Here is a 12,908-nt window from a genome sequence, read left to right as displayed (position 1 = left end):
TGGATGGCGTTTTTTTAATAGATGGGTGGATATGGACAATGCAGCTGTTAATTATTAATTATTGAATGTCAATATAATACAAAATAACAAATTGAATTGGCCTAATTAACACTTTAGCCTCTGCGAAACCTCATATTCTTATCTGATTGATAAGATTACTCTAAATTTAGGTGCCGCCATTTAAGCTTAATTATGGTTGATTAACTAGTTCTATAGTTAGTTTCTCAGGGTGGCAATTTTAAAAGGATCTCAGTCCATACCATTATATCGATGCGCATGCTAGTAGGATTTGCAAAATGATATTTCTTCTGACTTTCTGAGAAAATTGTGAGCCATATACCCCTAAATCTAATAAGACCGCTAGATGATTTCAAAGCGGCCCTTTTTGGCTCCTTCAAACATATTACATCTAACGGCATAAGCTATCCCGATCCGCTCGTACAGCTTAGAACTCCGTAAGGAGGGCCCCAGGAGCAGTGCGATAGCGAATGGTTCTCTCGTGGCAACCACAAGGTAAATGCAGTAGCGGGTCCAAGATCGCGTTGGAGGCACTTCTCCGACCGGTACACGCACAGCTGGCCTGCACATGCCCCAAGGCTCGTCTCCCCGAGGCATAAGTGCCACATCTGCATTTACTACGGTTTCGACATAGTCAGCAGTGAACACCGCTCTATATTGATAGCTGAATCTGTCGGGTTCAGCCGGTGTGCTTTTGTCCTTCTTATCTATCTTTACCGTAGCTTCGACCCAGCCGGTAACAAAACGGCCATCAACTGTGATTGATCCCGTTGCATCGTTAAGCCCGTGGCATTCTAGCTCATATACCCAAGGTTTTAATACCTCCTGAGAAACTTTATTAGAGACCGAGAGGTTGCCGTGGGATATAGGGCCATTTATGCTAAGCCAACTCCAACTTGGCGCGTAGGTGCTCGGGTTCACTTCACAAAGATGCCTTCCCTCTATACCACAATCATCTACCTTCCAACCCAGGCTTTCGACAATGGCGTGTTTCCATAAACCCCAAAAAGCCGTCCAGCCTTTGCGCTTCTCAATGCGATTCATAACCGCTGCGATAGCTGGGAGCCGATCAGAAGCGTATGTTATGTCCCTACGCATGAATTCATCCACTAGTTCCAGCCACGAATCAATGGATACCTTCTCTAGGTTGCTGGACCAAGAATTACCGGATATACCTTGATCAAAGCCTTCCCAGATAGAGTGGCAGTGACACTCAAACTTTAGGGCATGGGAGGTAAAAAACACGGTTCGCGCAGATAGGAGTCTCTCCTGCCAGATCCAAGCCCGCGTAGACACCCTTCCATAATCACCACCCTGATCCTCTGTACCTAATTTATGTGATCGTCGCCGGATTTTCAAGTTCAAAGTGCCGAGTCCTTCCAGGGTAAGGCTTATGCCAGAAGATTTCCATTTAGCATCCCGTTCAACCAGTATACGGTCGTTCTCAGAGCTGGCAGAGGCCGCAGCAATTGTTAAGGTAGCATTGCCGTATATATCACCCATCTTGGGAGCCTGCTTCTTGAAGTCGCTGTTGTCGCCTTGGATAATACACAATCGATCTACCCAAATATACTCAATACCAAGGAGACAGGCAATTCGAACCACATCTTGGAGTAGAGGCGGCAGAGCATTATAGTCTATAGCAGTCTTCCTCGAGCGTACTGTAAACTGGTCCGTGAGGTATGTATCTGCGGTTACCGAGCCCCAGCAGTAGCTTAGAGCAAGGTAATTAGCACGGGTATTCTTTGGCTCAACAAGCCGAATGTTCCTTATGTTTCCTCCTTGGATCCAGATGATGCGATCAGGGAGCAATGGCAATGCCGAATGTCCGCCATTCCCTCCGCAATTATGCTCTCTGATGCAGTTTTCTACGTGCTCTTTTATGAACTTAACGCAGGTATCATCACCAGCATGGGATGCTATCTCTTCACCGAAGCCCATAGGCTCTAGAAGGCCAGAAATGAGCTCCCCTAGTTCCAAAACCAGTCAATATTTGCGGCATCTCTAATGTACCGGTCCTCAGAGTGAGAGCCACATACCTCTGTCAGGAGCTTTACCACTACTACCACACAGACGAGGTCGGTATATTTCTATCTCTGTTGTTGGCTTTGGCGTCCCAGGCTGGATAATATATTCGAAGTGCATAGGGACCTCAAATCCCATGGTATCACCACTGGAAGTGCCATAATGGCCATACTGCAATTGCACAGTCACAGGCACGTTTGGCGCTAGATTGATGCGAATGACTGTGTCTTCGGCCTCCCATCCAGGCTGCGCCATCGAGAGGGCCGTAGAAATTATGGCGCAGAAAAAGCAGCCCCAGGCAGAGTCGAGTAAAATATGCGACTTATCTATAGTTACTTTAGCAACTGACGATTCTGCAGGTAAATTGTACTCCCGAGCAGCCCACGAAAACAACGAAGGGCCATTTTTGATTGGCGGTCCACTTCTTGGAGCCTGGCTTGGGTCGAGGTTGTAGCACACTTTGCATATTTCCTCTAGACTTATGCCTGTAATATCAGAAATGTCTGGTCGTGATTTGAGGGGCGCGGGCTGCTCTTGCTGGTGCTGCAGTTTGGATTGTGAGCTGCCCCTGAGCCGTTCAAACCAGTTCGGTCTTTTGCCATCTTTGGCTTTGCCAGCCCATGGAAACATGCTAGATGCGCTGCCAACTAGTTAGCTAGCGAGTTAGATAGTTATGATCATTAGCCGGGAAATAAGATTATAATAAATATGCCTCTCTCTAAAAAGACGAGTTCAAAGATGGCCTGGTGTCCCCGCTATATACCAAGCGGCTTCCTATACTCTGAGCAAAACGAGCGAGGCTGGGGCTGAATGTCAGGGGTGTCCTGCAGTAGGGTTTCCATTTTACGAGGCCTTCGGTCTTGGGTCTACACTGGGGTGTTGCACCCACGGACGCACGATTCTTTTCATGGTGACATCTAAATCGGCTGATCAGCATTCTATAGACAAAGCAATACTAGTAATACATAGCATGAACGTACAATATAATATGTAAAAAGGTAATCAAACCTTTCCCATTCTCCATATTCCAACAAAGCCGCCACCCACAATTCTCTCTCCGACTTTGGGCCGGCAAACCATCACATGTTTGACGGGCTGGTTCTCTCCTCCAAGCCCATTCTCTTGTGATGACTGGATGCCACTATCTTCTTTTGCGTAGTGCGTTTGGTTGTTAGTAGCTGAAGTATCAACTAGGTTGTCTAGCGCCTCATTAGCCGGCTCTTCTGCATCCTCCCGATTTTTCACGCTTGCCCTTATAACTGCGGGCCGAACATCCCATAGTCTCCCGCCACTAATTCCCATTCCAAGTTCCACTGACTTTGTTAAGACAAGAGGCAGATGCTGGTCTTTGATTAGTTGAACGCAATCCCCAATCTGGGTGATGCTTGGTGTAAAAACTGCCAGTACTCCATCAGTCTTAAGAACACGCGCAACTTCAGGAATGCGCTTTTCTGCTGATGGCATGTCTAGTAGTGCATATGACAGGAATGGCTTTAACTTTTCTCCAGGGGGAAGATTCGAGCTTCGGCTTTCAATCTGGTGCTGAATCCAACCCTCTGCGCTTGAAACGTAAAAATCTACACTCCCTGTGTAAATGCCTCTTCTAAAACCGCGGACCACTTTCTCGGCATGAGCTGACACCTTGGGTGAAATTTCGATTGTGTGAAGAATTGCATTGCGCTTAGCCTTCCATGCATCCCAGTTTTTCTGTTTGATATTCTCCTCCTCTGTTACTTCGGCTGTGTCCTGAGCTTGGCTCTGTGGGTCCAAAATTGTCCGTTGTGTAGCTTGTGGGATGGGAGGTGGGCAAGTATTTGCTCCATTTATAGCCCTTGCAAGATGCAGCGTCAGAGAACCATGACCTGTCCCAGCTTCTAGAATCTCTAGAGGTTCACCATGTTGTTCGTCTCCGGATGGAGGTGGTGTGTGGATGTCTAGGAGCGACACTATTAAGCTCGCATCCGCCGCATACACCTACTAGCGGCGTTCGTCAGTTATACGTATATCTCCACATAGAGGTAAATGACAACTCTCTTTCGGAGGGAGCTTTACCGGAGTGACAAGTCGTCGGGTTAGGGACACATATTCATCGAGGGTTGGTTGAGTTATCCGGAAATCACCACGACCTATAGAGATCGACAGTTGTTAGCAGTCCAAGCCAGACAACATTCTACTGACAAACAATTGCTTGAATCGATACCATTATGTGTCCGTACTACGTCTCTGGCGCTTTTACCAATGATATGGTTATGCTCAATATACCCGCCGCGTACGTCGATTTTTTGGTCTTTCTTAAGCGGTTTCGTCAGGGTCACACCCTTCGTCGTGTTTAATATTACCCTATCACCCTCTTTAAGACCACAGTTAGCATATAGCAAGTACACATCGCCCAGGACATAAAATTGAGTACCTTGAAATATCCCAAAGTTAGTGTCAATTGGCCGCGCATGACTTAACAGAGGAGATCTCGAAGTTGTAAAGAGCCGACGAGAAAAAAGTGTAACAGATGCCATCAATTCTATATATGTATTGTCTTATATCGTATCTTTTCGGGGTGGAGATTTCGATGAGATGCTTTTCCGAAGCTCACGAAGCTCAAGAATTTAGGTAGTCAGGTAGGTTTAGGTAGTCTGGACTGGACCGGAATTAAAGTTACCCGGCTAATAATAGCGCCGCTCCGAAGTGCCGTCACCGTGATCAATTTCCCCTTTGATAGCTGTTCGGAAGAAACCTGGTGACGAGAATATTCAGTCAACTATACAATCTACCGGTGGATGAGTTTCTGATACTTTGCTTTTTCCCCTACTGGGATTCGCATAATGAACACGATCTTCGCATTTGCTCTGCTTACACAAACCCTTCATGAAGCGCTGACGAGCTAGATATTTTTTTGATCGCCCCCTAGAACCGCTTCAAGATACAGAAAGGGTGCTGCAGGAAAGATGAACCGCCGAATCGTAAATACTTACCTCCCTTGGCTTGAAGGCTTGCCAGCTTCTAGTTCAGTTAACTAAGAGTGTATTCTAGATCAGAACGATAATCCAGCTCGGCATATTAACAGTCACCGTTGTTGTCTTCGTCGTCATTCTCGATAGCCAGATACGGGTCCTTCCAGCTTCAATACATGACCATTTGCCGTCCCACCACCCGGGCCTTGTTGTTACTGAACTGACAGTCACAACCTGCTCTGCTTTGAATGTCTTTTCAAGCTGCACACTCGATCCTAAAGTATGGCATCGCATAGAAAAAGACCTGTACCTTGGTCAAGGGTGGACTTCGAAGGCATATCTGCATATACAGCGGAAGAAAGGGGATGAGATTCTACCCACAGATAAAATTGTCGTTGATGTGAAAATGGGCCGACTGGACCCTGGTGCCGGAACTGATAAAAAATGGGAATCACGACCTGGAGGCATTTGGATACTCAGACTACCACATTCGACCGACTCGCAAAAATCGATAACATCGGTCGATGTTCTGTTTGGCCCCGATGCTGTCGACCCTCGGCCTGATTGGGAATTAAAAGACATCCCTCTCATGCTAGATTCTAAGAGTGAAGCAAGGCTGACTGTACGACGAGGACATGCCAGAAAGATTGAACCACCAGTTCCACGAATTCGGAAGGATGGAAAGTTCAAAATTATGCAAGCAGCAGATTTACATCTTGCTACAGGGCTTGGACATTGTCGGGATCCTATTCCCAAGACTGATGAGGATAAATGCGAGGCGGATCCCCGGACTTTGGAATTTATTGACAGGCTACTGGATGAAGAAAAGCCAGACCTGATAATTCTGAGTGGTGATCAGGTAAATGGTGACACCGCGCCAGATACAGAAACAGCAATTTACAAATTTGCTGATCTATTCATCAAACATAAAATCCCTTATGCTGCTATTTTTGGGAACCATGACGATGAAGGAAACCTGGATCGCCGCACACAGATGGACCTTATGCAACGTCTACCTTACAGCCTTTCCAAACCGGGACCCGAAGAAATAGACGGTGTTGGCAACTATGTCGTGGAAGTCCTCGGAAAAGGGTCATCTTCTGCATCAGCCTTGACACTTTATCTCTTGGATACCCATAAATATACCCCGGATGAGAGAAAGTACCCGGGATACGATTGGCTGAAGCCAAGCCAGATAAAGTGGTTTAAGTCAACAGCCGAGGGACTTCGAACTGCGCATAAAAAATACACGCACATCCACATGAACTTGGCATTCATTCATATACCATTACCGGAATATCGTAACACTGCCAATTTCTTTACTGGGAACTGGACTGAGCCGCCCACAGCGCCTACTTATAATTCTGGCTTTAAAGACGCATTGATTGAGGAGAATGTGTTACTTGTCAGCTGTGGACAGTAAGCAAAGTCTGACCCTTTTAACAGCGTAGTTTGAGGACATCGTTCTTGGAAACTTACACTAACTCCTCATTTTAGTGACCATGTAAATGACTATTGTATGCTTGAGAAGGATAAAAATGGAAAATCAGCATTATGGATGTGCTACGGTGGTGGTGCTGGTTTTGGAGGATATGGCGGATACAATGATTATATCCGTCGCATCAGGTTCTTCGATATTGATATGAATGAAGCCAGGATCATGTCATACAAACGTCTTGAATGGGGGAATACCAAAGAACGAATCGATGAAGCTATGCTAGTCGATGCTGGCAGAGCGGTAGGACCAACCAACTAACCCCCAATCCCAACCTGGTCGTCCTAGGTAAATTTTGTTCGTGGTTGGTATGATATCTTCCCTCCTTAGCTTTCCTCCTTCCTCTATCAGACCTCTCGTCGTTTAAAATTTTCATTTACCAGCAACACTTTCGGCTTCTGATACATATATTCTGCGTTTTTTATGTGTTATTATATATAAATTCCCTTTCGAGTTTTCGTGGGCGCGAGGGACTTGTTATATCATTGTTTGTTGGTTGGGATTACTGCTCGGTGCCTTGGGGATATGGGATCACGCCAATGATGATGTTAATTGTTTAGAAGTTAATATTACTGCTTTATGCTCGTTAGACGTGTTTAATCAAGGTAGCCATGTTGATACTGTGCTCGTATGGCGCAATTGTGAATTGACTTGTTCTAATATTTATAATGGTGTGTTGGATTCATACCTTGAGCTTAGTTATTACCACCACTTTTCATATAACACTCTTCCCCTTGTTTTGTCGTCTTCGCTGCCAATGAATGTCTCCAATTCCTTAACGAACTCATCAGTCATTACCGGCGGACCACAAACGTAGCATATCGTACCACTCCTTAGCTCGTCACTTTCACCCACAGCTTTGTGTAGATCGCTTGCTTCAATTCGTCGGGAATGAACCGTTATATGCTTGTCTGTATCCAGTATACTGGAGTGAAAATCAACCTTATTACCTCCTCTATTTTCTAGGTATGAATTTGCGAGGAACAGTTGCAAGTCGATGGGATCAGCGTTATCTTTTGCTCGGTTCCAGTCGCGACTGATTTGCAGAAGACGGTCTAGAAATAAAATTTTAGATGGCCTATCGGTGGCCAAAATTTTCACGGCTTCACCCGGCCTTGCCATGTTAATAGGCGTGGACGGCGAAGGGATCCTAGTCGAATATAGTAGGTGAAGCCTTGTAGATGGTAGTAGGCAAGATCTCGTCCGGTGAATATAGGAAATCATTGATATGAGTGGGCTAATACAGTAAGTTAGTCAAAGCTCTGCGACAAGACTATTTATATATGACAGTGACCTAACGGGACTCTCTTTGAATCGACGGGAGGAGATAGTAAAGGGGTCGTACTTGATACCAACGCCACCAGCCACAAACACGATGTTCTTGATCTCATCTAATGCCATACCATTTGGTGGCGGCCATACAAACCCGCCGCCAATCCTAACTTTGACATAAGCACCTAATATTTGCTCTATAGGCTGCCAAAACCACTTAGCAGCTGGGTTACTAGGTGAATATTGGACAGCTAGTTCAACATATGGCAGATGGTTATCATTTCCATCAATGTCTCCTTGAGTAGAAGCATCCTGGTGGGTGGAAGTTATTGTAAAACCCCCAGCATGTTTAATGTTTGGTATATGAACGTCAAGCCACTGGCCGGGTAAAAATTCCAAAGGCGGCTGCTGGTTATACGTCAACTAGATATAATGTATCAAAGGTCAGTACGGTTGTCCGAGCTCCTAGGTATACGTATTTCTCATATCCACGGCAGATGGGAAACGTTGACAGAAACTCTTAAAGGCATGTATTTCGGTAAATTTCGTGGTAGGGCCGCATACATCCTCTGAATTATCTTTAGACCAATCAAGTGAGGCACAGCCACAAAAATTATTAAATCGGATAAGTCGTATGGTTGGGTTGACCTGGGATATATAGGACACCCTCAGCTTATAGAGGGAGTTCTGTCGAGGTTCTGTTGCTGTCCGAAGCTCGTGTGGTTTACTGCCTTGAGCTGACATGGTGGTATAGCTTCTATAGGTACAATAACGAGCAGCAGAATACCTTGAGGAGCAACTTCGCAAGGATATCATGTCTCTCAGGGGCAAGAATAAGCACGACAGTGCATATACTCCCATCATATGCATGTGCTTTAGGTAGAGTCGAGGTTACCTAGCGCACTCAGGTAGCTTTAAGGTTTCGCCCCAATCCGGCCCGAAGTTCTGATTATATAAGAAAACCTTATTGGAGTGGATTAACTTTAATACCCATTTAGCTATCTTTAGACCAAAGTATATACTTCTAAGTTACTTTCGACAACAAACGACGCGGACATCAAGAGACAGCCGGGGGAAGATGCCAGAAACCAACATTTAATAGAATATTAATGGGTTGATGTGCCAGCTCTGGGCCTCATCTTAGCGCCGGGCGGTGCTTCGAGGTGGGGAAATAGCCCTCGTTCGGCCCCAGATGCAAGGTTTCAATCACATCGCTTTGCTAGCGTGTGATGAGGGTGCAGGAAACCCCGGTTCGAGCATCATCATTGGTGGGAGCCGGGTGCAGCCATCACATCAATAAGACTGCATGTCAAGGATTTGCAACTTCCGCTGCATGAGCCAACCAAAGCGCGAAGGACAGGCCTGGGAAAAATGGGCGCTTACATCAAAGGGATCTCGCGACCTCAAGTCGGCCTCCGCTCATCTTCTTCCTTTCAACCTCATCGTCTCGCTTCAGCTGTCGCATCGCAGACTCGAGAAGTCTCCCACACCACATAAAGTCGAGAGAATTAGCCTTCAACTCCTTTTCTCGTCGTCGATACCACCAGGCTAGCCCCCTCTTTTGGGCTAACGGATTCTCTGCTTTCCGCCGCTTGTCAGGGCCATTCAGAGAGATGCAGCTTTGAGGAAGAAACAAGCTGTTTAAGAGCTGTTGCGCAATCATATTCTGTTGTTGACAGCACTTTCCCTGTGACTGATAATCGTCTGCAAGCATTGCGCACTCTGCCTGGGCATCATCGCAACAATGGGTGGAATTGGGTGTTTCTTGCCTCGAAATTACTGGTCCCCTTTAGCGTTCAAAATACTTGTGGCCTGCGAACTTCCTTTGTCCATCGGGCTTTTAACGCTTACTGGTATTGCGGCCCCTGACCTGTATAGAACAAAGCTCTGGCAAGATGGAGCAGATAACGGCTTCAACAGCTCTCCAGACGAAAAAGTATACGCTTTTGCCAACTACAGACCATACACCATCCCCAGGCCATGGAGCCCCTTGTACGTACACATGGACAACATCTCCGGATAATTTTTGTCTACTAACATTTTTCCGTTATTGCTGAATAGTACTACCAATTTTAACCTCGTCATCACTGTCCTCAGTTTGTTCTTCTTGCTCACGAAAACGCCCATGTTTGTGATGCACGTATTCTACCCGCCGCTTTCGATACTAGTTCACGGTATTAGTGTCTTGCTCTATTCAATAGGTGCCGCCTTCCAAGCTGCGAGCGACACGACCGACCCCAAACATCCGCAAAACGGGCCCCCATGGTACATTACGAAGAACTGCAATGTGGCATCGCTTCATACAAACGTCAACTACTGTAAACAAGCTAAAGCGACATTTGCCCTCATGATTGTCATGATGTTTGTTATCCTCTCACCTATATCTCGCATTTTACCCGATTAACTAACGTGATCTCATTCTATGTAGATTCATTTTCACCTGCCAACTTATCCTGGCTGCAGTTTCTTGCTTCCCAACTGAAGAAGACCGCGAAAAGAAGAGAATAAAGGAAGAACGAAAATCGACACTGGCAGAACTCAAATCGATGAAATCACCACTCAATCCAGATGGGAAGATGACATTCCCGCTCACAACACCACGAACCACCGCTTTTAATAAACTCGAGGGGAACTCAGACCTGCCCCTGCGCGACCGGTCCAATAGCTATTCAACGATGCCACATGAGGAAGAGACCCATGGAATGTTTAAGCAGCCGGAACAACCTGAAGCACAGATGTACTTCCCACCACCACCCCAAGCGGCGGCAAAGGGCAAAGCATAGAATGTAAACGAGATGACCGTTCTATCTACCGCCAACACTTTATATCCTACACCTAAAATAGTCTCACCCTGGCATATTCCACCCTGTCGTGTTTCGGCAGAGAGCCTTTTTCAGTTTTCTATATACCCCCATATATACATGTGTGTTTCTTTGATTGAGCTTTTGATATCGCAATCACTATGTTCTGTCTTATGATTATTTCCTATTTTCCCGGGCACTTCCTCCCCTGGGCGATTGCTTAATATGTCATTTCCAAACTCTACTAGCGGCGAATCTATTTATTTTTCATGGAAATGTACTCTGGACTAGTGGGAGCGATATTCTTGAGACTTTAGCCCTAATTAAATATTTCATGTATCTTGATATCTGCTACTTATCCGGCAGTGACTGCGTAGTAAGCATTTAGAAATTTTCTTTTGAAATGAAACTAAGAAGGAGATGTTGTTAGATTGAACGAAAAGAGCATACATACATATCCCAGCTCAAGCAACAATAGTTGATTCAGGCCATCAAGCCCCATTCTTTGGGTCAGCAAATATATCATGCAAAATCTGGCACCGACGATTGATTTCCCATGGATCTTTTTCCTTTTTCCATCCGCCAAGAGTAACGTTGAAGATAGATTCACCATTCCCATATGTCGGGAAGTCTATAAGGCTAGGAAATTTTTTAAAATTCTTTCCGCCGGTAATATATCGCCGCACATGTTCTTGGAATTCCCTTGCGAGGTCAACATCAGTGACCGGAGTTGTGGTATTATCTTGGTAAAAATAATCTAATGAATATTGGATTAGTTTCTGGCTTCGGCGTATTTGGATGCAAGTAATACTCACAACTTTGGTCTAGCGCATGAATTGCTGGTGGAACAGACATAACATATCTCTGGGCCTTGGGTGCATATGCTTTTGCGGTATAATATGCGTTGCAGGCGTATGTTATATCAGTCACCCAATCCCAGCCAAGTTTAGCAGGGAGATCCGCAGGGTACGTATAGAGTGACTGTATCTTCTGGATCGTCTCGTCAGAGGCATGAGGAATTGTTCCACGAACTAGATAAGGGAATATCTCTGGCATATGGTCCGGCGGTGCCTGCCCTAGACCTTCAAGAGCCATATTGCTAGCCGCAATTCGTGAAACCCTCCTGTTATAGCCTCCTCTTTCTAAGACGGTCAACACAAGATCAGTAATATATTCACCGTCCACGACGGGTGTAAATCCAGGATCTGGGCCTAAGGCACCAGTCTTGCCGTCTGTTACATTGACGAGGAGGTATTCGTTTGCTTTAAACAGGTCCCCCTCGGACAGCTTCCTCAGGCAGTCAGCAGAATCACAGTTCGATGCCTTGAGAACAGAGTCGAAAACCGCCTGCCGGCGACTTGGATCTTTGCGCGGCCAGATAGCCGGGAATGCGATGAATGCCTGTGCCTTGATTTAGCTGAATGATCATATATCTATATATTTCCACCGAAAAGTACCTTATCGAAGGGAAGATCCTCTTTACCGTCTTTGGCAATAAGTAAAAGATCCAGCATCCCAGCACCGGCACTCTCTCCGAATGCCGTGATTCTTCGCGGATCACCACCGAACTTTGATATGTATTTACGGGTCCATTGCAGTGCTGCTAGGGTGTCATGCAGCCCGACATTGGCTTCTGTATCTTCAGAAGGAGAGGAACTCCAACCGTATAGCCCCATTCTAGGAAAGTGGTTTAGAAAATATAGTTATTGAAAAGATATAGCCAACATACCTGTAGTTACTTGCAACGTAAATGAACTTCTGGGTTCCGTGGTCCATGTCCTCGAAGAGACCGCTTCCATCTCCACTGATTCTGTGGAGGTCCTTGCTTCCGTAGGCATATCCACTGCCGTGTATCCAGTGAACCACTGGAACATTATCACTCTCCTTAACCCCTTCAGGAACCCTAACGTTGAGGAACAAGCAGTCCTCCTGTCCCCACGATCTTGATGGGAGGCCCTGTGGCGGAAATATGTTGGGAATAGCGCTTACACAGTCTGTTGCATACATGGGAGCAGAACCGTTCTTGACCCCATGCTCTCTTGGTGGAGGAGTTTTCGGGCGCCTGAATCTCAAGGCTCCGACGGGAGGCTGAGCAAACCGGATGTTGTTGTAGTTTGCATACTTGAGGCCGTTGGAGGTCACATTGATGTATGTTGGAACATGGGTGGCATATCCCAGGTTTACTGGGGGAAAAGAAGCAACATCTTGGTGCGGATACCCAGCTGTGGCTGGAAGGTAGAGGATAGCGAGTGACAAAATATAGCTTGCACTTGGAATTAGCATCTCGCTCGAACTTGGATATTTGTAATAGCAGTAGAGAAGTTATATGCAGGAAAGAGAAGAGATTGT

At 46.0% G+C, this 12,908-nt stretch overlaps 7 protein-coding genes across 7 annotated transcripts; 2 read left to right on the top strand and 5 right to left on the bottom strand.

Annotated features, from left to right (window-relative positions):
* Nucleotides 1–360: 360 nt before the first annotated feature.
* Nucleotides 361–2,673, bottom strand: TRV_01631 (HET domain protein, putative; the record flags this gene model as incomplete). Its single annotated transcript, XM_003024152.1, has 2 exons — nt 361–1,988; nt 2,058–2,673. 2 exons carry the CDS (start codon nt 2,671–2,673, stop codon nt 361–363), a joined length of 2,244 nt encoding a protein of 747 aa, XP_003024198.1.
* Nucleotides 2,674–3,045: 372 nt separating this feature from the next.
* TRV_01630 (uncharacterized protein) lies at nt 3,046–4,556 on the bottom strand (the record flags this gene model as incomplete). Its single annotated transcript, XM_003024151.1, has 3 exons — nt 3,046–3,989; nt 4,044–4,169; nt 4,280–4,556. The coding sequence occupies 3 exons, from the start codon at nt 4,554–4,556 to the stop codon at nt 3,046–3,048; spliced, it is 1,347 nt and encodes a 448-aa protein (XP_003024197.1).
* Nucleotides 4,557–4,985: 429 nt separating this feature from the next.
* Nucleotides 4,986–6,747, top strand: TRV_01629 (uncharacterized protein; the record flags this gene model as incomplete). Its single annotated transcript, XM_003024150.1, has 3 exons — nt 4,986–5,000; nt 5,071–6,410; nt 6,489–6,747. 3 exons carry the CDS (start codon nt 4,986–4,988, stop codon nt 6,745–6,747), a joined length of 1,614 nt encoding a protein of 537 aa, XP_003024196.1.
* A 441-nt stretch (nt 6,748–7,188) lies between these two features.
* Nucleotides 7,189–8,502, bottom strand: TRV_01628 (uncharacterized protein; the record flags this gene model as incomplete). Its single annotated transcript, XM_003024149.1, has 3 exons — nt 7,189–7,636; nt 7,832–8,181; nt 8,323–8,502. 3 exons carry the CDS (start codon nt 8,500–8,502, stop codon nt 7,189–7,191), a joined length of 978 nt encoding a protein of 325 aa, XP_003024195.1.
* A 640-nt stretch (nt 8,503–9,142) lies between these two features.
* TRV_01627 (uncharacterized protein) lies at nt 9,143–9,421 on the bottom strand (the record flags this gene model as incomplete). Its single annotated transcript, XM_003024148.1, has 1 exon — nt 9,143–9,421. One exon carries the CDS (start codon nt 9,419–9,421, stop codon nt 9,143–9,145), a length of 279 nt encoding a protein of 92 aa, XP_003024194.1.
* Nucleotides 9,422–9,502: 81 nt separating this feature from the next.
* On the top strand, nt 9,503–10,541 carry TRV_01626 (uncharacterized protein; the record flags this gene model as incomplete). The annotated part of the gene is made up of 3 exons (XM_003024147.1): nt 9,503–9,750; nt 9,820–10,119; nt 10,187–10,541. 3 exons carry the CDS (start codon nt 9,503–9,505, stop codon nt 10,539–10,541), a joined length of 903 nt encoding a protein of 300 aa, XP_003024193.1.
* A 509-nt stretch (nt 10,542–11,050) lies between these two features.
* TRV_01625 (carboxylesterase, putative) lies at nt 11,051–12,842 on the bottom strand (the record flags this gene model as incomplete). Its single annotated transcript, XM_003024146.1, has 4 exons — nt 11,051–11,316; nt 11,375–11,960; nt 12,017–12,236; nt 12,289–12,842. 4 exons carry the CDS (start codon nt 12,840–12,842, stop codon nt 11,051–11,053), a joined length of 1,626 nt encoding a protein of 541 aa, XP_003024192.1.
* Between the last annotated feature and the right edge of the window lie 66 nt (nt 12,843–12,908).

This window comes from Trichophyton verrucosum (genome assembly GCF_000151505.1).
Source record: "Trichophyton verrucosum HKI 0517 chromosome Unknown contig00123_1.f1.exp, whole genome shotgun sequence".
NCBI lineage: Eukaryota > Fungi > Ascomycota > Eurotiomycetes > Onygenales > Arthrodermataceae > Trichophyton > Trichophyton verrucosum.
The sequence above is the reverse complement of the archived record's forward strand: the minus strand, read 5'-3'. Positions and strand labels throughout refer to the sequence as shown.